This window comes from Aquarana catesbeiana, linkage group LG10 (genome assembly GCF_042186555.1).
Source record: "Aquarana catesbeiana isolate 2022-GZ linkage group LG10, ASM4218655v1, whole genome shotgun sequence".
Classification (NCBI taxonomy): Eukaryota; Metazoa; Chordata; class Amphibia; order Anura; family Ranidae; genus Aquarana; species Aquarana catesbeiana.
Window position 1 is genome coordinate 8,147,030 of NC_133333.1, and position 27,332 is coordinate 8,174,361.

Below are 27,332 nucleotides of genomic sequence, written 5' to 3' on the forward strand. Positions count from 1 at the left end.
GGGGAATGATAGATAGATAGATATGAGAGAGAGAGATAGATAGATAGATAGATAGATAGATAGATAGATAGATAGATAGATAGATAGATAGATAGATAGATAATCAGTTAATAATAAGTAGATCAATAAATAAGACAATAGATAGATAGACAAACAGACCATAAATCAATAGATAAATAGATATACACAAAAACGATAGATGGATACAGTGGGGGGAAAATACTGATTGTCTCCCCTGCAGATTGTGTAAGTTTTGCCCACTTACAAAGAAATGAAGGGTCTATAATTTTTATCATAGGTGTATTTTATATGATAGAGACAGAATATCAACCAAAAATCCAGAAAAAACACATGATAGAAATGTTATAAATGGATTTGCACTTCAGTGAGTAAAATAAGTATTTGATCCCTCACCAACCAACAATAATTCTGGCTCCCACAGACTGGATACAGTAGGTGCTCATGTGGTACACATGTACCTGTCAATGGAAGAAGGTGACAGTCCTGTCAATGGAAGAAGGTGTTCCTAACGACAACTCTTTATGTGTATAAAAGACCTCACCATCATGGGGAAGACCAAAGAGCTGTCAGAGGACGTCGGGGACAAGATTGTAGACCTGCACAAGGCTGGAAAGGGCTACAAGACCATCAGCAAGAAGCTTGGTGAGAAGGAGACAACTGAGAAGAAATACAAAATATCCATCTATCGCCCTCGGTCTGGAGCTCCATGCAAGATCTCACCTCATGGGGTGAGGATGAACATGAGAAAAGTGAGGGATCAGCCCAGAACTACACGGGATGAGATTGTGAAGGATCTCAAGGCAGTTGGGACCTCAGTCACCAAACAAACCATTGGTAACACAATACGCCACCATGGATTGAAATCCTACAGTGCCAGCAAGGTCCCCCTCCTCAGGAAGACACATGGACAGGCCGTCTGAAGTTTGCCAATGAACATCTAAATGATTCAGAGAAGGATTGGGAGTGCTGTGGTCAGATGAGACCATAATTTAGCTCTTTGGCATTAACTCGACTCGCCGTGTTTGGAGGAAGAAAAATGCTGACTATGACCCTAAGAACACCATCCCTACAGTCAAGCACAGAGGTGGAAACATGATGCTTTTGATTGTTTTTCTGATAAAGGTCCAAGCCGACTTTGCCGCATTGAGGGGCCAATAGACAGGGCCATGCATTGTAAAATTTTGGATGAGAACCTTTTTCCCTCTGAAGATGAGTCATGGATGAGTCTTCCAGCATGACAATGAGCCAAAACATACCGCCAAGGCAACAAAGGAGTGGCTCAAGAAGAAGAACATTAAGGTCATGGAGTGGCCTAGTTTAATCTCCAGACCCTAATCCTATAGAAAATTTATGGAGGGAGCTGAAACTTTGAGTTGCTAAGAGACAGTCAAGAAACCTTAAAGGATTCAGAGAAGATCCCTCCTGAGATGTGTGAAAACCTGGTCACCAACTACAAGAAACGTCTGACCTCTGTGATCGCCAACAAGGGTTTCTCCACCAACTACCAAGTCATGTTTTGCTTGGGGATCAAATACTTATTTTACTGCAACTCCATTTATAACATTTGTATTGTGTGTTTTTTCTGGATTTTTGGTTGATATTCTGTCTCTATCATATAAAATACACCTATGATAAAAATGATAGACCCTTCATTTCTTTGTAAGTGGGCAAATTTACATCATACTTATTTTCCCCACTGTAGGTAGATAGATAGATAAATAGATAGATAGATAGATAGATAGATAGATAGATAGATAGATAGATAGATAGATAGCAGCTCTGCATAGAAACCAATCAGCTTCCAGGTTTTATTATCAAAGCTTAATTGAACGAGATGAAGCTAGAAGCTGATTGGCTCCCATGCACAGCTGCACCAGATTTTACACTCTCCAGTTTTAGTAAATATCCCCCATTGTTTCAATAATCTTCTTTCCTGGATTCATGAACAGAATGGAGAAGAGTCCTATGGAGAAGTGATGACTGTGTTATGGGGACTTTCATTTCTCAGTTATTCGGTAATCGGCACAGAGTCACGTGTCGTTCTTAGAGAGAAGTCCACAGACATTCCGTCCTCAGACTTCTTCCAAGAGAGTTCCCGGGCCAATCTCTGGACTTGCGGCAGACGGTTGGTGACAACCTTAGACCAATGACTGATAGCGGCTGAAGGAGTTTCCTCCGCGGTACAAGGTAGGTGCTTAATACTGCTACAGAGCTATAGTGTTGGCTGATATGAAGACAGATTCAGGTGCTTATACTAGTGTTATGTAAGTATGCATTGAAATACTTTTTGTGAGCATAGGATTTCTGACACAGATCAGCCCCTGTTGCTGCCTCTCTCCTTGTGACTTTCTACAAAGTTACAATGTTGCAGTCTGATCACTGGTGGAGAGGAGACTGAGGAAATGCTTCCTCCTGCCTGCAGAAGACTAAGGATGTCATCTCAGCCTAGACAAAGTCCCTGGAGCACGAATTTGGCTTTTTTTTTTATAAAAGCTGGAGCTTTTCTGAAGAATGATACTGTTGCTGTATATTGTGTCAGAAATGTATTCGTCCAGATTTGTAAAGTTACCAAAAGTTCACTTTAATTCATTTCTTTTGAATTAAACTTTAAATAGATACAAAACTCCAGACATAGAAGAGCTGAACCCTTAGTGTGAGGGTTACAAAGTGACTTTAATCTTTATGGTTGTCCTAAAGATCAGAATGAGACTTCTTGTTGTTGGATTTGCGGCTGTCTTGCTTATATAGTCCTCCCCTGACAGCAGCAGGACACACAATGTACAGGTTGGATGGACAGGCAGGCTTGGAGGTCTATGGGTTTGTAAGGTAACCTACAGCATGTGTAGAGGATTCTAGCCCTTGGTTAGGACTTCCCTCTTGTGATCCTGGATAATTGGGTGGGTGGCGCCTGAAGGGTTGGTGGGGTACATAGAAGAGGAGTGTTGAGGGCAGAAGAGCAGCACGTGTAATGTTCACGTGGTGCACATGGGCTTTTCCCACGGAAGGCAGAGGAAGAGATGGGAGACAATGACAGGCAAGCTTCTTTCAGTTTAATGGGTACCGCAGCACCCCTCCAATACCAACAGACAATGGGGCTAAAGTTTGCCAAAATTTGGGAAATGCACCATAGCTTTTGTACTTGTTTTGGAACAATTGACGATTATTTATGTCCTATTTTATGAAGTTGAAGAAGTCTAAACCAAAACATGCCTTCTTATTGTGTGTAATGGGGAATATAAGAAGGGCAATCTTAGAAGTGTTGGGTCGGACTACAGAACACGGAACAACCAAAACCTAGGTGGTGTGATAGAAGATATCTGGGTTGGTTCGAGAGTGAGTGGTGGTTTGATGGGGAAAGGTCCGCCTGCCTGGTGGCAAAGTAAATGTTTCCTCAGTATCATGCACCTGGTGACCTGGCCCTACGTGCTTCATCGACCTTGGGTATCTGGAGGGACCCCCATAATTTTGAAAATGCACCATACCTTTTGAACCGTTGTTTGTAACAATTGACTGTTACAAAGGTCACATATTATGAATCTGAAGACAGTAAAAGCTATAAGACAAACTTGCCTTCTTGTTGTGTGCAATAGAGAATATCCAGTCTTAGAAGTGTTGGGTCAGACTACAGACACGGAATAGCCAAAACTTAGGTGGTGTGGAAGAAGATACTTGGGTTGGTTCAAGAGTAAGTGGTGGTTTTATGGGGGAAGATCTACATGCCTGAGGGCAAAGTACATGTTTCCTTATTATCATACGCATGATGACCCAACCCCCATGTCTCATGGGCCTTTAGTATCCAGGGGGGCCCCCTAATTTTGGAAATGCACCATACCAATGGAACCGTGTTTTGTAACAATTGACTGTTACTTATGTCCTACATTATGAAGTTGAAGACAGTGAATGCTCTAAGACAAAATATGCCTTCTTGTTGCGTGTGATGGGGAATATCAGCAGGACAACAGGGAGTCCAATGATAGAAGTGTTAGTTCAGACTATTAGCATGGAACCGCCAATACCTGGGGAGTGTGGAAGAAGATGCCCAGTTTGGGTTGGGAGTGAGCGTGGTTTGATGGGGCAAGGACTGCCTGCCTGGTCGTAAAGTAACTGGTTTCTTAGTGTCAAGCACCTGGTGACCGAGTCCCTCCATGTCTCATGGGCCTTGGGTGTCTGGTGGGACTTGTAGGCAGGTGCAGACATTCTTCCCACCAATCAGTGACACTGTGCCGATTCTACAGGGGGAAGCGGAGCCTGATAAGGGAAGTTGTCTCCTTGTGGTCAGTTTGGGAAGGTAGGTGTCTTATATGATGCCAAGTTCCCTGAGAGAGTTCAGGTGGCCATCTTGATGAGGGACCCCCATAATTTTGGAAATGCACCATACCTGTGGAACCATGTTTTGTAACAATTGACTATTATTTATGTCCTATAGTAGTGATGGCGAACCTTGGCACCCCAGATGTTTTGGAACTACATTTCCCATGATGCTCAACTCCACTGCAGAGTGCATGAGCATCATGGGAAATGTAGTTCCGAAATATCTGGGGTGCCAAGGTTCACCATCATTGATCTATAGTCTGAAGTTGAAGATAGTAGAAACTCTAAGACAAAATATGCCGTCTTGTTGTATGCAATGAGGAATATTAGCAAAGAGTTCAATGATAGAAGTGTAGGATCAGACTATTAGCATGGAACGGCTGATAACTGGGGAGTGTGGAAAAAGAGTCAGGAGTGAGTGGTGGTTTGATGGGGGAAGATTTGCCTGCCTGGTGGTAAAATAAATAGTTCCTTGGTGTCAAGCACCTGGTGACCCAGTTCCCCATGTCTCATGAGCCTTGGGTGTTTGGTGGGACCTGTGCAGACATCCTTCCCACCTGTAGGTGGCACTGTGCCAATGCTACAGGGGATAAGGAACCTGATAAGGGAAATTTCCCTTCCTATGGTCAGTCAACTCTGGGAAGGTAGGTGTTTAATTTGATGCCAAGTTTTTTGTGGGAGTTGAGGCAGCCATCTTGATGATTGAACCTTTAAAAGGGGAATCCCATGTCATTTGGGAGTGCTTTTGGCAAGTTAGGGAAAGGTTCCTAGTGAGTATGGATAGTACAGGGGACATAGTCCGGTGCAGGGAGAAGACTTCTTTTAGTGAGCCACTTTAGTTGTGGTAAAACAAGATAGCTGTCCAGCAGAGACCTTCTTTCGGCAACATTACTGTCCTACAGGGAGCTATATTGGCTCTATCTTGTTGAGCCAGTGTGCCATAACATTATTCCATTATAATTGCTATAACTGCAAACAATCATTATAATCGTGCTGAAGGTCCCGTGTGTGTGTGGTTCCTCCCTGAAGCCCCTCCTACATTCCCCCACAAAACCCGACCTGTAAACCACTAAAGTCAGAGCGAGCCTCCTTTGTATATTTTTGTGTGAGTTCTGGCATGGCCTTGATCCCAATTGAACCTAAGCCAAGTGGAGAACCAGAGAGATGGCTATTTGGGTCACTGGACCTCCATCTTGGAAAATACATGTGGACCTCCCCTGTGGGCCCTATTGTGGTAACTGGATGAACAACACTAGGGGGTGCCATATGAGGTTTAGGGTCCAGGTGGAATTACTCCAACTTATAATGGGGCTGGGCATGTCTGATGAAAATAAAGAGAAATTACAGCGCTCACAATATAAATTTAGCATGTGAAAACGTCCATATACATTGTGCAAACGTGCTCCAAGTGATAAAGTGCAAAAGTGCTCCAAACTTCAAGGTGCATCACACACCCCACCTGTGTCCCCACTCACCAAAAAGAATGGACCCCTGGTTTTTCCATCCAGGAGTCAATCAAGCTTGAACGTTGGCCATGAGTGGCATATCACAAGAGGATCCTCCAAAATTCTTCCCCAATCGTAATGATCATAAGTGAATAATGGCACCAAAAATGAAGGCATGTCTGATGACACAAAGCCTCTTGGTTGGGATTTGGATGGGAATGGAAACCACGAGATGGGTTAGTTTAGGATGCAGGCAAACATATATAAAAAAAATGCAACTTTTAGAGTGGACCAGCAAAAGTTTGTGGATTTTCACTATGCCCATATTGGTTCAAATTGGTCAAATCCCAAGTGATAAATCAATCTGCCAATCTTGAACCATAGGGATTAGGTTGAGAAAAGGGACCGCCCCTTAGAGAGAGTCACATCATGGTGGAACATGCCAAGGTCTTGTTGGCACTCGTGCAACATCTGACTAATGTCTGATTTCTTTGATTTCTGTTGAGTTTCAGTTTTTGTTATTTTAGGCCACAAACATCTGACACATCTGACCGTGCACATGTTCTAAAACTTCCTTCTCTTCTGGGAGGAACTGAAATTAAACCACAAGTCTAATAGACGGGAGCTCATCCATAATGAGGGCGTCAAATCCATCTATTCTTATTGTCTGGTCTTCCCTCATTCAAGGTGGGTTCTGTAAAATCACATTACCCTAAATGTTAGATATTTTGTGGAATAATAAAAAAAAGATACCATATATACATTTTATGGAAACTATAAATAAATAAGGAACCGCGCTACGTGCATAAATGTGAAAATGTAAAAAAATTAAGTGAATCGTGAGTGACAAAAATTGAACAAAATCCTGCTGCTAAACACTATAACCTCGATATAAGGCAAAGATCAAATACATAACAGTCAGTGTAGCGCTGGACATGAAAAGCGTGACTAGTGATTAGGAGTTAGTGCACAATCTCTAATGATGAAGTGAGAGTCCTCTCTCACTTCATCGGGCAGGCAGCCCACAGCAACGGGGACCCCGAAGTAGAAGTATGCTCACAGGAATTCCTTCAATGTTTCTTCTCGGAAAGGGTCAGATACAAATGAGCCTCAGATCCCAAGAAAAAATAGAGAATAGGACTCCAGTAGTGTAGATTGAAAAATTGGGGGCAATTTATTGTAACTAGAATGCAGTAAAAGCATTTAAGACAAAATGACAGTAACAGAAAGGAAAAAACTCCTTTAGCGGTTTAAAAACAGATCGCGCATGCGCGATGCACATCAACGTTGTGACCCTACGGCCGTTTCGTCACAACTGACGTCATCAGGAAGGAATTCCTGTGAGCATACTTCTACTTCGGGGTCCCCGTTGCTGTGGGCTGCCTGCCCGATGAAGTGAGAGAGGACTCGGAGGCTCCATCATCCCTGGATATTTCCACAACTAAGCTTGTTTTGACCCCCCTGAGTAAGGGCGGTCGCAGGCTTTCTGGTAAGCCTTCATCTTTACCATTTGGTGGTGGGCTGCACGGGAGGTGGATCGAATATTCCCGAATCCTGCAATATATCTTCCTCTGGATCTCTTTTGGAGTTCACACATTGTTATTTGGGACACTTCTTTGAACTTTTTATTTCACCATTTACATTTATTTTTTTTCACATATACCAATTTTTGGCATGGTCCCATATTTAAAAGGAATATCACCACGTATCATATATAGATATAAGCCTTAGATGATTATTTTTGGTGTGTTTACATTGTTTATTCGGCATTATATCCTAGCATCATTAGAGATTGTGCACTAACTCCTAATCACTAGTCACGCTTTTTATGTCCAGCGCTACACTGACTGTTATGTATATACATTTTATGGCAGTCCTCTTGTTTTATTCTTTGCCTTGTTACTCCAATACCTCTGGAAAAAAAACGAAAGTATTTTAAAAAGAAGTCCTTCTGTTGAATGTTGATGACTGCGTTCTATAAGGAAAACATTTTTTTTAACTGTTCTTATTACTCAGTGGCATCCGGGTATCTCTTTGGGCCAAGACAAGTTACCGGATCGCTAGGGGGATCAGTGACGGTCTCGTGTTACTACAGTTCCATATCTGCGAACATCCATGGTAGGAAGTTTTGGTGCAAGGTGCACAAACGTCAGTGTTACACCATTGTATCCACCACACCTTATATTAAGGAAAACGACATGAACCGGACGTATCTACAAGACTTCACAAACAACTTCATGATTAATATGACGAGCCTTCAACCCGAAGATTCTGGAGCATACCGGTGCGGAATTGGAAACAGCAACCATGGGCTCTATTATCCTGTGAATGTGACTGTTTCTCAAGGTAGGTTGCTCTTCATCTTGAAATCTATTTAATTTTTAAAAAGTTGAGAAGACTGTGGGCGGGGCCTACTCGCCCTGCACATGGGGGTACCTCTCTCGTGTACCCAGCGCAGAAAGTATATTGCACCTGCCTACAGGCTTATCAGACATCCCAATCCTTGGACATTATTATGGAACTGGTGCCTCTTTGTGGCTAGGACAACCTCCACTCTATTGGGAATATTTGGGAGGGTGTTTGTGGAATTTGGTTCTATTTGTGAGGTCAGGTACTGATGTTGGATGGGAAGACCTGGATCCCCATTGGCATTCCAATGCAGCCCAAAGATGTTCAGTAGGGTTGAGATCAGGGCCCTGTGAAGACCACTAGAGTTCCTCCACACCAAACTGGTCAAACCATGTCTTTATGGAGCTGGCCTTTTACAAAGGAACACTCATTAGTTTATGTTTTAAAGCCTACCTCTCGCTTAATTGTTTTATTATTGCTATTACTAATTCTAAATGTTGAGAACAATGATCAAAATTGAGTTTTTTTACAATCTCTCTAGGAAAAAAGGTCCCTTCGTCTTCTGAAATCTTTATTGGAAGACTCAGGGGTTCCCTCGTCATCCCTTGCCGGGCTCTCGCAATGCCTCATAATGGGACCCTTTACTGGTGCAAAGTGACTAACACCAAATCTGCAGTCTGTGACACCATCATCAACAGTTCCGGGCAGGTTAACAGTCATTTCTGGGGAAGAGTCCTGATCCAGGAAGAAAGTAACACAACTGGCTTCAACATACTTGTGAATGACCTCAGAATGAGCGATTCTGGATTCTACCATTGTGGGGCCTATTCGCCCACCGAAGAACTGGATTGGAAAGATGTTCACGTCCATATCATAAATGGTAAGTCAGATACTCCTAATAAAGGAGTCCATCACAAACCTCTTAGTTTGTATGAGCAGAGCATATCGACTTATTTTAAATCTCTGAAGGAAAATGACAGGTCACAAAAGGTCTTTTGATGGTTTTGGTTGAGGAAAAACATTCCTAAGATCACAACTTCAATGGCTCATACCATTAACCCAATATCATGCATGGGCTAATGCTCATATTTAAATAATCCCCTTATAAACTAGACAGGAGCCGTATAAACCAGTAAACCCAAGAAGAAAAAGCCATTGACACTCTAATTAAATTCAATGTGCGTGTAACTTTATTGTTCCAAACAGTCATACCCCTATCCTTTCAGACTGAGCTTTGTAGAAAACACAATTAAAGTGTAAGTAAGCCCCCCCTATTGTTTTCAGCCAAGGAAGCTGCCATCTTTGCCTCTGTTTATTCTACAACTGCCATGGTGCTGCACATGTGATCAGTTATGACACCAGCAATTGGATGGTTTGACAGTTTGGATGAGAGCACAACCAATGGGAGTGTTACATTTCCGGCACGTGACGAAAATTAAACTGTTTTGTGGATGGGTTTACTTCCGCTTTAAGTTCAGTCTTTTGGTTGAAATGCCCCATGTAGGTATTTCTCATGCAGAGACTTAATAGTTTCTGTTTTTAAGAAAAAAAAAATACTTTACTGTGTGAATGTCTCAAGCCTTCACAAATAAAGTCCCGTAATTTGTCTAATATGATTGATTCCTAATACCGTCAGCGCCATCTAGTGGCCATAATGCAGCATTCTCCTGAATGGAGTGTTTCAGGAAATTACTACATTATGACCACTAGATGGAGCTGGCGACTATAGGAAATAAGCATACTAGACAAATTATGGTGATTATTTGAGCAATGTTTGCTCAAGTTTGTACATTTTTTCATTAAAAATTGTCTAGAACAAATAAAATTACATGAGTGTTGAATTCAGTGATATATTTTATTTTATTGGGGGGGGCGGCAAACAGTGCACAGCCGGCCACCCCCCGGTCAGGTCACCTGCACCTCCCTCCCTTGGTCGGTCACCCGGCCGCAACACTTACCCCAGGCTTTCCTCCGGGCGATGGACGGGCGGCCGGCTAGCTTCCCCTGGATCTCCTCTCCTCGTGTCTTCTCCCTCCTCCTTCCGACAGCCAGCGTAGCTTCTCCTTTTGGTCTATCGGGAGATGGGTCTCAGACCCGCTTCTTGATTGGCCGAGAGGAGAATTAGTGTGACACTAGCGAATATTCATTTGCTAGTGTTACACAACTGGGTGGGCTGGGAGCACAGTGCTCTGCGCCCTGAGCCCACGCTATTTTGAAGCCCATTAGAGGCTCTAATCATGTGCTTAAAAAAGAACACCCCCCCATTTGAATCCATGCATCTGGCACCTAGCCTGTAGATTAGGGACCGGACGCATGGTTAGGATTGGCGGTGCCTGTGCGCTCCTTAAGGACGGGCCGCCACTGGTTGAATTATAATTAAATGTGTCAGCTTTTTCTTCTTTTAATAACTAGCAATTAAAACCTGACAGATTGTCAACCCTTCCATGCTATATCCATAACCCACCAATCATATCTAGAGTTCCTGTTACATTAGTCTATAGGTCCATTTATTTTAGAATTGTTTGGACACTATATTGTCAAAAGTATTGGGACGCTTGCCTTTACACGCACATGAACTTTAATGGCAAGACAAGTCTTAGTCCGTAGGGTTTAATATTGAGTTGGCAGCTTCAGCTCATCTGGGAAGGCTGTCCAAAGGGTGGAGCCAACTCAATATTGAACCCTACGGACTAAGACTGGGATGCCATTAAAGTTCATGTGCGTGTAAAGGCAGGTGTCCTAATACTTTTGACAATATAGTGTATGTACTAATGCACTTCCTTACCTTTTTTTGGTGAGGGAGGTTACTATGTGCACTGTACTGATTTTATTGGCAGCCATTGTACAGAGGTTGATGACATTGTAATTTACTTTTCTTTGTAGAGCCAACCAGGAGGAAGATGTTCAGGCCACTGACCACTAGCCAATCTCTCCACGTCAAGTGCCAAGTTCCAAAAGACTTTGCCTCCGGTGCTCTGACCTATTGGTGTAAATGGAGCCCCATGGGGTGTCCCCCTCTTTTAGACTCCAACGGATTCATTCATGAAGATTTTAAAAGCCGAATAAGCCTTGTTTCCGACAACTCCACCATCAGGGCGTACACAGTCACCATGAACCATTTAGAAGTGGGGGATTCCGGGTGGTATTGGTGCGTCACCACTGATGGGCTGAAGGTGGAGTCATCATCCATGGATGTCATTGTTTTAGGTAAGGATTTTACATGAACACCAAATCCCTGGAATTGGGGGCTCATCCTGGATTTTCCATGGATTTGCTCCAATCTGAAACTATTCCTTGCACATACAGTAAGGTCCATAAATATTGGGACATCGACACAATTCTAATCTTTTTGGCTCTATACACCACCACAATGGATTTGAAATGAAACGAACAATATGTGCTTTAACTGCAGACTTTCAGCTTTAATTTGAGGGTATTTACATCCAAATCATGTGAACGGTGTAGGAATTACAATAGTTTGTATATGTGCCTCACACTTTTTAAGGGACCAAAAGTAATGGGACAATTGGCTGTTCAGCTGTTCCATGGCAAGGTGTGTGTTATTCCCTCATTATCCCATTTACAAGGAGCAGATAAAAGGTCCAGAGTTCATTTCAAGTGTGCTATTTGCATTTGAAATCTGTTGCTATCAACTCTCAATATGAGATCCAAAGAGCTGTCACTATCAGTGAAGCAAGCCATTATTAGGCTGAAAAAAACAAAACAAACCCATCAGAGAGATAGCAAAAACATTAGATGTGGCCAAATCAACTGTTTGAAACATCCTTAAAAAGAAAGAACGCACCGGTGAGCTCAGCAACACCAAAAGACCCAGAAGACCACGGAAAACAACTGTGGTGGATGACCGAAGAATTCTTTCCCTGGTGAAGAAAACACCCTTCACAACAGTTGGCCAGATGAAGAACACTCTCCAGGAGGTAGGTGTATGTGTGTCAAAGTCAACAATCAGGAGAAGACTTCACCAGAGTGAATACAGAGGGTTCACCACAAGATGTAAACCATTGGTGAGCCTCAAAAACAGGAAGGCCAGATTAGAGTTTGCCAAACAACATCTAAAAAAGCCTTCACAGTTCTGGAACAACATCCTATGGACAGATGAGACCAAGATCAACTTGTACCAGAGTGATGGGAAGAGAAGAGTATGGAGAAGGAAAAGAACTGCTCATGATCCAAAGCATACCACCTCATCAGTGAAGCATGGTGGTGGTAGTGTCATGGCGTGGGCATGTATGGCTGCCAATGGAACTGGTTCTCTTGTATTTATTGATGATGTGACTGCTGACAAAAGCAGCAGGATGAATTCTGAAGTGTTTCGGGGAATATTATCTTCTCATATTCAGCAAAATGCTTCAGAACTCATTGGACGGCGCTTCACAGTGCAGATGGACAATGACCCGAAGCATACTGCGAAAGCAACCAAAGAGTTTTTTAAGGGAAAGAAGTAGAATGTTATGCAATGGCCAAGTCAATCACCTGAAATAAAATCTGATTGAGCATGCATTTCACTTGCTGAAGACAAAACTGAAGGGAAAATGCCCCAAGAACAAGCAGGAACTGAAGACAGTTGTAGTAGAGGCCTGGCAGAGCATCACCAGGGATGAAACCCAGCGTCTGGTGATGTCTATGTGTTCCAGACTTCAGGATGTAATTGACTGCAAAGGATTTGCAACCAAGTATTAAAAAGTGAAAGTTTGATGGATGATTGTTAATCTGTCCCATTACTTTTGGTCCCTTTAAAAAGTGGGAGACACATATACAAACTGTTGTAATTCCTACACCGTTCACCTGATTTGGATGTAAATACCCTCAAATTAAAGCTGAAAGTCTGCAGTTAAAGGACATCTTCATTTCAAATACATTGTGGTGGTGTATAGAGCCGAAAAGATTAGAATTATATGTATGAATGTGAGTTAGGGACCTTAGATTGTAAGCTCCTTGAGGGTAGGGACTGATGTGAATGTACAATGTATATGTAAAGCGCTGCGTAAATTGACGGCGCTATATAAGTACCTGAAATAAATAAAAATAAATAAATTGTGTCGATGTCCCAATATTTATGGACCTGACTGTACGCCCATCAATGTACATTATTTATGTTTTCCTAGTGACGTTTCAGGGGAATGTCAGAGAATGTGTGGCCAGTAGAGTGATGGCTCTGTGCCACATGTGTGGCGAATCTGCTGATTTGGCAACCCTCTTTATTTCTTGGGGAGATGGATTATAAGCGAATTCAAATCCGCGAACACGAGCAGAGGAGAGATTTCATAAAAAAACATTGACGGCCAATAGGGTGATGGCTGTAAGGAGGTGATTTATTAAAAAAGTCTGAGTATATCTCTGATTCATCAAGATATCACTTGGGGCCATTCGAACTGTGGTGTGGTAACCCCTGTGCATTGATTCTTATTATGCTGTACGCCAATGTGCTCTGCGGTAAGGTTGCCCGTTCAAATTTAATGATCAGGTTTTGTATTTTGCTTTACCATTGGGAAGATTCTCTTTCACTTCCTGTCTTGTAGCCACATCAGGAAATGGGAGGAAATTAATCCAAATTGAGTGAAATCCCCTTTTAGATAGTTTGTCACCTAAATACCCATTGGAAGATTTCCCCTCCATTAGTATTGCTTGTTTACAACCCAAAATTTTATATTTGCTCCAGAATTCAGTGAGGGATACAAGGACAACTAGAGAGGGTGAATCTACACAACGAAGATTTCTAACCATTCCCCACCCTATCAAAATCCAAAAAAGAAAATGTTTTGGGTTTAGGTGTAAGGTGTTCTTCATAGGACTTACAGCATGCCAAAATGGTATGCGATAATATTGGTTGAGAAGCTGCTTAAGCATGTCCTAACCACTTGATGCCCACACTATAGCCGAAAGACGGCTTCAGTGCTGGCCTAAATTGCCAGGAGGGCGTACATGAACGCCCCCCCCCCCTCACCCTGCTAGTGCTGCCCGCTCACCGCGCTCTATGATCACAGAGTCCTTGGGACTCGGCTAGTCACAGATCGGAGTAAAGGGTCGATCCCGGCCCTTTACCACGTGACCAGCTGTCAGCTTGTGTATATGGGACATTGGTGCCACACACTGACAGCCACTGCTCCTAAGCAGTGACCACCAGTGCCACCTACCAATGCCCACTAGTGCCACCTACCAGTGCTCATCAGTACTGCTTAGCAGTGCCCACCGGTGCCACCTACCAGTGCCCGCCCGCCAGTGCCACCAATCAGTGCCCACCAGTGCCACTTATCAGTGCCCATCAGTACTGCCAATCAGTGCCCTTCAGTGCCACCTATCAGTGCTGCCTATCAGTGCCACCTACCAGTGCCGCCTATCAGTGCCCATCAGTGCCGCTTATCAGTGCCCATCAGTACTGCCAATTGGTGCCCTTCCGTGCCACCTATCAGTGCCACATACCAGTGCCGCCTATCAGTGCCAAGCAGTGCCGCCTATCAGTGCCCAGCAGTACTGCCAATTGGTGCCCTTCAGTGCCACCTATCAGTGCTGCCTATCAGTGCCCTTCAATACCGCCTAACAGTGCCCATCAGTACTGCCAATCTGTGCCCTTCAGTGCCGCCTATCATTGCCACCTATCAGTGCCCATCAGTGCAGCCTTATCAGTGCTTATCACTGCCCATCAGTGCTGCCTTGTCAGTGCCCATCAGTGCTGCCTTGTCAGTGCCCATCAGTGCTGCCTTATCAGTGCCCATCAGTGCTGCCTTATCAGTGCCCATCAGTGCAGCCTTATCAGTGCCTATCACTGCCCATCAGTGCAGCCTTTCAGTGCCCATCAGTGCAGCCTCATCAGCACACATCAATAAAGGAGAAAATTTACCTGTTTGCAAAATGTTATACCGAATTATAAAAACGTGTTTGTTTTTTTTCAAAATTTTCAGTCTTTTTTTGTTTAGCAAAAAATAAAAAACCCCCAGAGGTGATTAAATATCACCAAAAGAAAGCTCTATTTATGTGAAAAAAAATGATAAAAATGTCCTATGGGTACAGTGTTGTATGACCGCGCAATTGTCATTCAAAGTGTGACAGCGCTGAAAGCTGAGAATTGGCCTGGGCAGGAGGGGGGTGTAAGTGCCCAGGAGGCAAGTGGTTAAGCACACTTTGGGGTATATAAAGGGGGTGTTCATATAGAAGAGTTCGGAAAACACCTTATATTATTTTATTTTTTTAATTGATACAAAACAATTCATTATCATTAGTTCTGATTTTCTTGCTTGATGTTACACAGCGACCACCACCAGAGTCTATTCCACCAGCAGCTCCACAGACCTGACCAGCGATGGGACACATCCGACTGACCTGCACCCCATCACAGGTACAGAGCCTTGTGACGACCCCATCTTTGTTCTGGCGTCATTCGGACGTCACTCAGCATGCACAGGAGCAAAGAGCCTGTAATGTCTGATTGGACGGAGACGCATGTAAGCCTGTAACGTCTGATTGGACGGAGACGCATGTAAGCCTGTAACGTCTGATTGGACGGAGACGCATGTAAGCTTGTAACGTCTGATTGGACGGAGACGCATGTAAGCTTGTAACGTCTGATTGGACGGAGACGCATGTAAGCCTGTAACATCTGATTGGACGGAGACGCATGTAAGCCTGTAACGTCTGATTGGACGGAGACGCTTGTAAGCTTGTAACGTCTGATTGGACGGAGACGCATGTAAGCCTGTAATCTCTGATTGGATGGAGACGCATGTAAGCCTGTAACGTCTGATTGGACGGAGACGCATGTAAGCCTGTAACGTCTGATTGGACGGAGACGCATGTAAGCCTGTAACGTCTGATTGGACGGAGACGCATGTAAGCCTGTAACGTCTGATTGGACGGAGACGCATGTAAGCCTGTAACGTCTGATTGGACAGAGACGCATGTAAGCCTGTAATCTCTTGATATCCCCACAATGGGCAACCTTTGCCTGACCTTTGTGGCTGGTTAAAGGGTTCATTTATAAGAGGGGAATTGGTTCATCTGATGATGGTTTGCTGATAATTGCTCGTATTTATAAAGTACATTTGTATTATGCTTTTTTTCTTTTGGAGCTCTACTTTTTGCAGTAAAGCCAAGGTAACAAACCCAGCAAGACACAATATTGCCAAAAGTCTTAGGACGCTTGCCTTTACACGCACATGAACTTTAATGAGTCAGGGGTCCTACAGCCTCATAGGACAATCAGGGAAGAATGAAAGCTCCTCCTACAAGCTTTGACCAGACGCCGATAGAGGTCGCTACACTATATTACTAAAAGTATTGGGACGCCGGCCTTTACACGCACATGAACTTTAATGGCGTCCCAGTCTTAGTCCGTAGGGTTCAATATTGAGTTGGCTCCACCCTTTGCAGCTATAACAGCTTCAACTCTTCTGGGAAGGCCGTCCACAAGGTTTAGGAGGGTGTCTATGGGAATGTTTGACCATTCTTCCAGAAGTGCATTTCTGAGGTCAGGCACTGATGTTGGATGAGAAGGCCTGGCTCGCAGTCTCCACTCTAATTCATCCCAAAGGTGTTCTATCGGGTTGAGGTCAGGACAGTCAAGTTCCTCCACCCCAAACTCGCTCATCCATGTCTTTATGGACCTTGCTTTGTGCACTGGTGGGCAGTCATGTTGGAACAGGAAGGGGCCGTCCCCAAACTGTTCCCACAAAGTTGGGAGCATGAAATTGTCCAAAATGTCTTTGTATGCTGAGACCTTAAGAGTTCCCTTCACTGGAATTAAGGGGCCAACCCCAACCCCTGAAAAACAACCCCACCCCAAAATCCCCCCTCCACCAAATGATATGGACCAGAGCACAAAGCAAGGTCCATAAAGACATGGATGACGAGTTTGGGGTGGAGGAACTTGGCTGGCCTGACCTCAACCCCATAGAACACCTTTGGGATGAATTAGAGCGGAGTATGCGAGCCAAGTCTTCTTGTCCAACATCAGTGCCTGACCTCACAAATGCTCTTCTGGAAGAATGGTCAAACATTCCCATAGACACACTCCTAAACCTTGTGGACGGCCTTCCCAGAAGAGTTGAAGCTGTTATAGCTGCAAAGGGCGGAGCCAACTCAATATTGAACCCTACGGACTATGACCGGGATGCCATTAAAGTTCATATGCGTGTAAAGGCAGGCGTCCCAATACTTTTGACAACATAGTGTATATGTAGGAAGGAAAGATCCCAAGTGTCACAGATCCAGCAAAGCCCAACGGTGTCTATAGCAAACGCAGCCTCGGACCGAGCCCGATGCTTGAGTGAGGCGAAATCAGACCTTGATGGAGCTTGGCCTGAGGCTGCTTTTAATATAGACACCATTGGGCTTTTCTGGATGAGTGGCACTTGGGATCTTTTCTTCCTATGTGTTTACACATTGAACCCGAGACGAGCTCCCCCCCCCCCCCCCCCGGGGCTACACTCTTTAGCAGGTGTTACCAGAGCTGGGCAAAGTAAGGAACCTGGAGCTGGAGCTATCAATCCATCCAGGTCAGCCTGTGTGGTGGGTGTATGAGGGATGTACGTATTCATTCCATATATTTGTATATTCCGTTCCCTAAGATGCCCATCTAAGAGTTTTTCTAAAATTATCAACACTTCCCTGCTGACACCACCAATTGTGGAAGGGAGCTCTACAACCGTACCAATCTAACAGGAAAGAGCCCCCTACGCTTTTTCTGATTAAACGGCTTCCAGTCCAGGGGCGTGGCCTGGACGGCAATGTGAGCGGACGCGTCTGAGCAGAGCTCCGCCGGCGATATATCCTGACAGCGATCTCCTGCACATTTTTCACCGGCAAACCGATCCACAACGAGGGTAACTAATCCAGCCACCCCCTGGTCTAACATGTCTCCTCCGAGAAAAAGTACCGCGGCATCCTCCTCCCTAGATAGGTACCGCCGTGTAGACCGGGACCTGGGGGGACAAGATGGCGCCTCGGCAACATCTCCTGCAGCCCAGCAAGATGAACACGAGGCAGCAGACACTAACAGAGTCCTTGAGGCGATCTCAGTGTGCCAAGCTACACTGACCTCCAAAATAGAAGAAGTAAAGGTGGACATTTCACTGATTCGCCAGGACATGACTAAGATCCGGGAACGGGTCACAGAAACGGAGGCCAGGATAAGCCGAGCGGAGGACATAATTCACCCCTTACAGCACAGCCAAGAGGACATGCAGCGTCAACTCCAACAACTCGCTCAAAAACATGACGAGCTCGAGAACCGGGCCCGCAGATCCAATGTACGATTCATCGGCTTACCGGAGGGTGCGGAGGGCCCTGACCCAGCCACATTTTTGGAAAAGCTTCTCATCAACACATATGGCCGGGAGGCCTTTTCTACTACATTCGTGGTGGAAAATGCCCACCGTATGCCTGCTCGCCGTCCCCCTGAAGGCGCACCGCCGCGCACGTTTATAGCAAAACTATTGAATTTCAGGGACCGAGACACCATTCTACGTATGGCAAGAACCAAGGGGAATATACCATTCCAATCGGGTCACGTGATGGCCTTTCCGGACTTTTCGGCAGAAGTACAAAAACAGCGGGCTCGATTTGGTGAAATTAAACGACGCCTAAGGGCCCACAACCTGAAATATGCAATGCTGTTTCCTGCTCGCCTTCGGGTTGTTGGAGAAGACCGCGCACACTTCTTCGAAGATCCGGCTCAAGTAGTGGCCTGGCTGGATCACCGAGAGGCAGAAAGGAATCGCCCAACCAGCTAGGCTTTTGGCTCCGCGGATCCGGCGTCTGTAAGTTGCCTTCCTTACCTTACTCTCCCCGTGAACATTGACACTCATACGAAACTCACATAGGGCCCTTGTGTCACCCCTGTGCCCACTATGAGTATGGGAAGACTTACTCCACACAAATGAGTGACTTAGAGATTGCTCGTCCAAAAGGACTTACCCAGAACACATCAATTTTACAAGTCACTGATCTGCACCAGCGAAAACTTTTTTCCTTCCAGATACATGCTTCAAAACGGCAATCAGAACTTCTACACAATAACCCCCTTACTAGAAAGGCCTCTAACAACCCCTGGAGGAGGGGGAGGAGAAGATATATGGAGTATGGTACCCTGTGCTGTTACACCCCCCCCCTTTTTTTTTTTTTTTTTTTTTTTTTTTTTTTTTTTTTAAGTTACCATTTTATAGAAATGTCATAAATGTTTACTATATATCACGGCGGAGTGGTCGGCTATATACCGATTACTGCTAATCAATGCCGTTGTTTTTTGCATTGCCAACTTTATACCAGCGTTTGTTCGCCCTCACTGGTGGCGTGTGCTTTGCTATATTGGGCGATGATACGCCCCCAGTGGACGGAGGTTAGGATCGTGCGTGGTACGTCTGTCTATATGAGTGGACTGTCGTCCTCGCGCGACCGCACAGGTTTTGGGATTTATGCCCCAACCAAGTTTGGGAGGTGGAGGGCAGGGAGGGGGGAGGGGAATTGTTATTTGTTACAATTATGGTTATGGATAGATGGCACAACAGTAAGCACTGATAGATACCCTAAAAGGCACAGTATAAGAATGCATGGTTGGGAGCCTTCTGGGCGGAGGACATTAGGGACCCGAGCACACCCCATTGACATGCGTCTCGATACTCACAAACAATCCAAACATGACTAGTGTAAAGTTCCTAACTTGGAACGTTAGAGGTATCAGAGATAAGATCAAACGATCCGCGATTTTTGGATGCCTTAAATCATATCGCGCCGACATTACGGTCCTTACTGAGACGCATGTCACTGGACACCTTCAGAGCGCCTTAAAACGTCCCTGGATAGGATGGTCATACCATGCCACCCACACCCCATACTCACGAGGGGTCTCAATACTAATAGCCAAGTTTGTTCCATTCAGCTGTATATCAGTAAAGACTGACCCCCAGGGCAGATTCATTTTCCTGCACTGCACCATATCAGGCACACAATACCTCATTCTGGCGTTCTACATACCCCCACCATACACTTCCACCTTGATTAACGAAGGACTTCTATACATGACTCAACACCCCTTATTGCCAACCATTTGGCTAGGGGATTTCAACATGATACTGGACTCATCCGCCGATAGACTACAGATAAATCGAGATACCCAACCCTCTACCATTACCAGATTAGGACGCACATTGACAGAGTTTTCTCTCACGGACACATGGAGACATCAACACCCGGGTGATAGAGTATTCTCCTGTTTTTCTGCATCACACTCCTCCATGTCACGAATAGACATGATATTCATTTCGGACACTCTACTCCCCCAGTTGACAGACTCAGGCTACCATACAAGATCCCTTTCCGATCATGCCCCATGTTGGGCCTCCCTATCACTATCCCCGCCACCGGGACCTAGGCTTTGGCGCCTCCACCCCTTTTGGCTGGCGACTTTGGAGGATCAGGAAGACATACCGGGAGAATGGCACCATTTCTTTAACACTAACAATCACACTGCACCCGTGGGCACGGTCTGGGAATCATTCAAACTGCACGTTAGGGCCCTACTAACAGCCCGTATAAATAGACTAAAAACCACCTCGAGCACAGTGCTCCACGAGGCAACCGAGAAACTAGACAAGATTACACATGAATTTAACACAGACCCCACACCGGACAAAGCCTCAGCACTTAAACTGTATACCCGAATGTTAGATCAACTGCATTTTGAAAAGGCCAAACAAAAACTATTTTTCACGAAACAAAAAGTTTTTGAACAAGGCGAAAGGGCGGGTAAACTATTGGCGTACTTGGCTAAACAAGACACCAGGCCTCCGGTGGTTGTCTCCCTGAGGGGCATGGGTGACGTGTTGCAAACGGACCCCATCGGGGTGGCAGACACTTTTAGGGCGTACTATGCAGACCTGTACTCATCTAAGGTGCAGGTCACCGCAGAGGAAACTGGGGTGTTCTTGCGGGACATTCCCTTTCCCCAAATATCGGAATCACAATTGGAGGCCCTTGAGGCCCCGCTTACTGTGGACGAGATCTCGGCGGCGGTGGCTTCCCTGGCGCCTGCTAAGGCCCCCGGGATGGACGGCCTGCCGTTGGATTTCTACGCAGCCTACTCGGACGTGCTGGTGCCCGAGCTACTAAGGTTGTACAACCATATTTTTGAGTCTGAGTCCCTTCCCCTCTCACTTAGACAAGCGGTGATTATAGTGCTTCCCAAGCCGGGTAAGGACCCACTGTATCCCGAATCCTACCGCCCAATCTCCTTACTTCAGGCCGATATTAAGATCTTGGCCAAAGTACTTGCGATGCGCCTAAACCAAATCATTTTATCCCTAATTCATCCGGATCAGACGGGCTTCATGCCGGGAAAAAACACGGCTATGAATTTACGCCGCTTACATATGAATGTCTCGGCGGTACACGAGGAGTCGGGTGGCAGGGTGGTGGTAGCATTGGACGCCGCCAAGGCGTTCGATTCTGTGGAATGGGGATACCTTTGGGAGTGTTTGAGGGGGTTTGGATTTGGACCCAATTTCATAAAGTGGGTTAAGCTACTTTACTATCTACCTGAAGCCAGGGTGTCGGTGAACGGGAGAACGTCTGACCCATTCCCCCTTGAAAGAGGGACTAGACAAGGCTGCCCACTTTCCCCGCTCCTTTATGCCTTGGCGGTGGAGCCACTCGCCATATCCCTCAGGAGCAACCCAGAGATACAGGGCCTTAGAATTGAAAACCTGACCGAAAAGGTCAGTTTATACGCTGACGACATGCTCTTATATCTAGAAGACTCTGGCTTATCACTACAGTCTGCTCTCACCACAATTGAAAACTTCGGAAAACACTCGGGACTACATATGAATTGGGCAAAGTCACAAATCCTTCCTCTAGATATTTCACCGCCCAATAAACTATCAGCGAATCTTCCTTTGCAGAGGGTGGCATGCATTCAATATCTGGGAATTAAAATAACTAGGGACCCCATGGAATTTTTAGACAACAATGTAGAACCTCTTTTCTCCTACCTCAAATCACACATGCAGGTATGGGCACGGCTCCCACTGGGGATCATGGGTAGGGTCAACCTTATCAAAATGATCATAATGCCAAAGTTTCTATATGTTTTCTGGAACTCACCAATATTGATCCCTCTTAAAATCTTTAAAACAATTGACAAGCTTATTAACTCATTCATCTGGGGCTCGGGTAGACACAAGCTGGCATGGAACACCCTTAAAAACCCCACCACATCAGGAGGAACAGCCCTACCCGACTTTCATTCATACTATATAGCCGCACAACTGTCTCATTTTTACCACATTCACAACACAGATAGCGTTAAATACCAGACTCTGGTTTGCAATAAACCCAATAAAGATACCCATACCCCCTTACAGGTATTGTTTAGAGGTAGCTCAGGTCGAAGGGGAACGGCTGGCCGGGGACCCCTATTGAAACAACATAGACGAGTATGGGAGATAGCCTTAAAACTGACCGATACAGACTTTTTTCACTCGCATACCCCCCTGTGGCACAACCCACAATTAAGAGAACTACTTTTGATTCTGGGGCAGTTAAATGGGCTATGAAAGGCATAATCTTCCTTCATCAAGTAATCACCCCAATGGGAATAAGAGATTTTAACTCTCTGAGAGATGAGTTCCAATTGCCCACACATATGCTATTTAACTACAGACAACTCACACATGCCCTACAGGCACAATTTGCTACGGGCTTCCCAAACCCACAAGTGCTGCCTTTGGTGGATGTTATAACGGGCGCAGATCCAACCAAACTGATATCAACCCTGTACTCAGCCCTGCGGGCGCGCTCGGTTGCGGGCATAATTAATACAGCAAAGGTTAGATGGGAAGAGGATATAGGCCCAGTGGAAGAAGACGACTGGGACGAGATTCTAGAAAATGTTAAAAAAACCTCCCCCAGTCTTCCAGAACGTATGACGCAGTTGTACATAATTCACAAGTCCTATCTCACGCCAGCTAGACTAGCCAAATTCTCCCAAACCCAAGACACTCAATGTCCAAGATGTATGAGTCCGTCAAGCTCTTTTTTCCACCTGATATGGGATTGTCCGGTTATCCAAACCTATTGGCATCAAATTATTAAATTTCTTCATGATGAAATGGGTTCCCCAGTTCAGGTGGATCCAAGGTTGTGTGTGTTGGGATTGCTCCCAGATGTTACCATAGACAAATTCACTGCTACTTTTCTATACGAAACACTATTTTGCGCTAGAAAACTGGTGGCAAAACACTGGATGAGGGCCTCCCCTCCTACTTTTCAGGAATGGATCAAAATGGTAAATCTGTCCCTACCTTACAAAAAGGTTATATACAAACACAGGGGATGTCCGGCTAAATACGACAGGATTTGGAATACATGGCTTAACAATACCAACACATGTGATGCATAGGTGGGTGTGGGGCGGTGGAAGTGTTACGTGGAGCTATCCTGGTTCTGCAAGGCTAAGTTATCATACCATGGGTCGGAAAATCGGAGACTATATGTGCCTTACCAGCAAATCTCAAGTGCCATTATACAAAGTGCCAGAGTTATTAGTTTTATTAATATACTTTTTTTTTTTATTCTTCTCTAGTTTATTCTCTCACAAAAGGCTTGTACATGTATATAAAACTACATAACCACTCAGGAAATATGCAAAGTGTAAAATATGCCTATATACTGTCTACATGTATGGTCTTTCTTCTGTATGTCTATTAATATTGCAAATAAACTTGTTCATTAATAAAAAAAAAAACGGCTTCCAGTCCAACCCCATTGAATGGGCACATTACATGTCTATATAGACAGAGCCATGTGTATTCTTACCTAAACCTCGGGGGTGTATTAATATCGAAAATTTGCATAGCTGTGTGTCCATTGAAACTGCATCCTACTTTGTTCTGTGGCCATGGGGAAATCGAATATTCTCAATGCTTTTTTCTCTGCAATTCGAATGCGTAAATGTGTAAATGGCCACATTATCGTCACTAGATGGCGCTGACTACCAAAGAAAATAAGTATGTGCCTCAGTGCCATCTAGTGGCCACACTGTGGTCATTTACACATTTATACATTCAAATTGCAGAGAATATAGACAGAGCACACCTCCCAACATTTTGAGATGGGAATGAGGGACACCTACTAGCAAACGTTTGTAGGCATAGGACACGCCCCCCTGTCACACCCCCTTAAAGGAGAATTAACCCAAAAAAAAAGGTTAATTAAATCCACAAGGGCTTTTTTTTACCACTAACATTCCTTTATATTGGCTTTTTAAAATGTACAAATGCAGCAATTTAGAAATTGGATGAAAGGTTTAGCGCTGAGAAACACTTTTTGATAGATAAAAAGTGCATTTTATCTACATCTATAGAGATCAGACCAACATGAGGGACAAATGAGGAGGAAGGAGGGACAGAGGGACATTGCCCCAAATCAGGGACAGTCCCTCGAAATCAGGGACAGTTGGGAGCTATGCCAGAGGACGTTCACATTTACATGCAGTTTTGATGGGCATCCAGCGATGCGATTTTTCTTGGTGTACTTTTGTGTTCTCCTTCCTGATCTTTTCAGTAATGCAGCACGAGAGACATTTTAATCTCTAAGTCCCTTTAAACTTTTTATATTTCTGTCCTGTCAGCGATCAGAGGGTTCTGGGTAACCGATTTCCAAACTTTTGCAGAGATTAGTACAATCCAGGACAGCGGTGCAGGCATTGTGACCGTCTCCCCCATCTATAGGTACAGCAGCTCCGCCCCCCCTTCTTCCGGGGTCACTCTGCCAGGTCAGTGAGTTCATATTTTGCACAATAAGGAGATATTAGAGCTTCACATGAAATGACATTTATTGTCTCTGCTCTGTGCAGATAACACTGCAGTGCTGTACTCAGAATCCTCCAGCAGGGGGCAGCCAAGCACAGAATTCAGCACAGAGACCTCCAACCCTGTAACCTCTACAGACAGCAGACAAGGTTGGTGGGGTCATAGTATAAGCTTTAATGTTTGCTTGTCAATCAATTTTATTTAACAGGGCATAAGTATGGATCATGGGGCCCCATAGCATAGTTTTGATGGGGCCCTTCAGAGACCTCTGTGTGACGCCTAGCAGTGTCAGTTGGAACAATAGTGTTACTGATCTAAACGCACAGTATGGCTAAATCAAAGGCAGCTAAGGAGCAGTCAGCATAGGGAAGGAGAGATATCACCGCTCCAGGAAGGTCAAACGATAGTAAACCTCTTCGCCAGTTTAGAAGCCACAGGTGCTGGCAATGCATATAGCAATAGATAGGAAGTAGTTCTGGACAGCCGCACTCCGAACAATTTGCCTTTTATTCAAAAAAACAAAATCAAAAGTACATGCCACAGCAGAACAGAAGAGCTGATGCGTTTCATACTACAAACAGTGCTTAATCATAGCTATGATTAAGCACTGTTTGTAGTGTGAAACGCGTCAGCTCTTCTGTTCTGCTGTGGCATGTACTTTTCATTTTGTTTTTTGAATAAAAGGCAATTTTTTCGGAGTGCGGCTGTGCAGAACTACTTCCTATCTAGAGCAGTCAGCATAGTCGGCACACTACTAGAAACCAATATTTTTTTTTTCTTTTGCAGAATTCTAAGAGGTCAGAAATTCTCAGAAATTTGCAGAAATCTCAGCCGTCTTACCAGGTTTTAGCTGTGGAGAACTTCTGGGATTTGTCATCTTCAGGAGGAATGTGTTGGGGGTTCATTTCTAAGAGCCGACTGGGATGACCAAAAGCTCTGAAGGCAATAAATGTACTTATATATTGGGGGGGGGTTGCAAGAATAATCTGTGGGATCCCAAAGACCCCCCCCCCTGAGCCTCTGACTTCACCTCCTCTAGACTGGAGACTTCATAGGAATCAGAGTTGTCATTAAAGTCATTGAGTGGACAACTTTTAGAATACTCTTACAATATATCAAGTAAAATATATCAACAATTGTTATATATTTCTGTCCTGTCAGCCATCAGAGGGTTCTGGGTAACTAAATTCCAAACTTTTGCAGAGATTAGTACAATCCAGGACAGCGGTGCAGGCAGTGTGACCGTCTCCCCCATCTATAGGTACAGCAGCTCCGCCCCCCCTTCTTCCGGGGTCACTCTGCCAGGTCAGTGACTTCATATTTTGCACAATAAGGAGATATTAGAGCTTCACATGAAATGACATTTATTGTCTGTGCTCTGTGCAGATAACACTGCAGTGCTGTACTCAGAGTCCTCCAGCAGGGGGCAGCCAAGCACAGAATTCAGTACAGAGACCTCTAACCCTGTAACCTCTACAGACAGCAGACAAGGTTGGTGGGGTCATAGTATAAGCTTTAATGTTTGCTTGTAGATCTATTTTATATAACGGGGGGTTAAGTATGGATCATGGGGGCCCCCGTAGCATAATTTTGATGGGACCCTCTTCTTTCTGGTACTTGGCAGTGTCAGTAACAATAGTATTTTTTAATGTAACAAAAAAAAAGTATTCCTAAATCAAGGACAAGATAGGTAAGGGGCAGTCAGCATAGTCAGCACACTACTAGAAACCAATGATTTATTTTTCTTTTGCGGAAATTACAAATCTCAGCCGTCTTATCGGGTTTTAGCTGTGGAGAACTTCTGGGATTTGTTAGCTTCAGGAGGAATGTGTTGGGGGTTCATTTCTAAGAGCCGACTGGGATGACCAAAAGCTCTGAAGGCAATAAATGTATTTATAAATGGGGGGGGGGGGGGGTTGCGAGAATAATCTGTGGGATCCCAAAGACCCCCCCCCTGAGCCTCTGACTTCACCTCCTCTAGACTGGAGACTTCACAGGAATCAGAGTTGTCACCAAAGTCATTGAGTGGACAACCCTTAGAATACCCTTTACAATATATCAAGTAAAATATATCAAGAATTGTTACATATTATTTATTTCATCCAATGGGGAATAAGAACAGATCATGGGGCCCCACAGCATCATTTTAATGCCTCTGCAATCTCTCTCAATGGCACCTGTCAGTGTCAGTTGGAACAATAATGTTATTAAACTTAATATAAAATATTCCTAAATCAAGGACAAGGTAGCTGGGGAGTTGTCAGCGTCGTCTTTTGTGGAATTACAAATCTCAGCCGTCTTATGAGGTTTTAGCTGTGGAGAACTTCTGGGATTTGTCATCTTCAGGAGGAATGTGTTGGGGGTTCATTTCAAAGAGCTGATCAAG

General features: G+C 44.6%; 1 protein-coding gene across 1 annotated transcript in view; it reads left to right on the forward strand.

The window, feature by feature from the left end:
* Positions 1 to 1,799: 1,799 nt before the first annotated feature.
* LOC141110288 (uncharacterized) overlaps positions 1,800 to 27,332 on the forward strand; it is a 51,684-nt gene continuing 26,151 nt past the window's right edge. The window contains exons 1-10 of the mRNA XM_073601577.1: positions 1,800 to 2,208; positions 6,305 to 6,464; positions 7,794 to 8,123; positions 8,668 to 9,006; positions 11,010 to 11,333; positions 15,394 to 15,480; positions 24,808 to 24,909; positions 24,991 to 25,095; positions 26,150 to 26,251; positions 26,333 to 26,437. Of these exons, the coding sequence (XP_073457678.1) occupies positions 6,413 to 6,464; positions 7,794 to 8,123; positions 8,668 to 9,006; positions 11,010 to 11,333; positions 15,394 to 15,480; positions 24,808 to 24,909; positions 24,991 to 25,095; positions 26,150 to 26,251; positions 26,333 to 26,437 (1,546 nt within the window). The 5' untranslated portion in view covers positions 1,800 to 2,208; positions 6,305 to 6,412. The remainder of the gene's footprint in view (positions 2,209 to 6,304; positions 6,465 to 7,793; positions 8,124 to 8,667; positions 9,007 to 11,009; positions 11,334 to 15,393; positions 15,481 to 24,807; positions 24,910 to 24,990; positions 25,096 to 26,149; positions 26,252 to 26,332; positions 26,438 to 27,332) is intronic.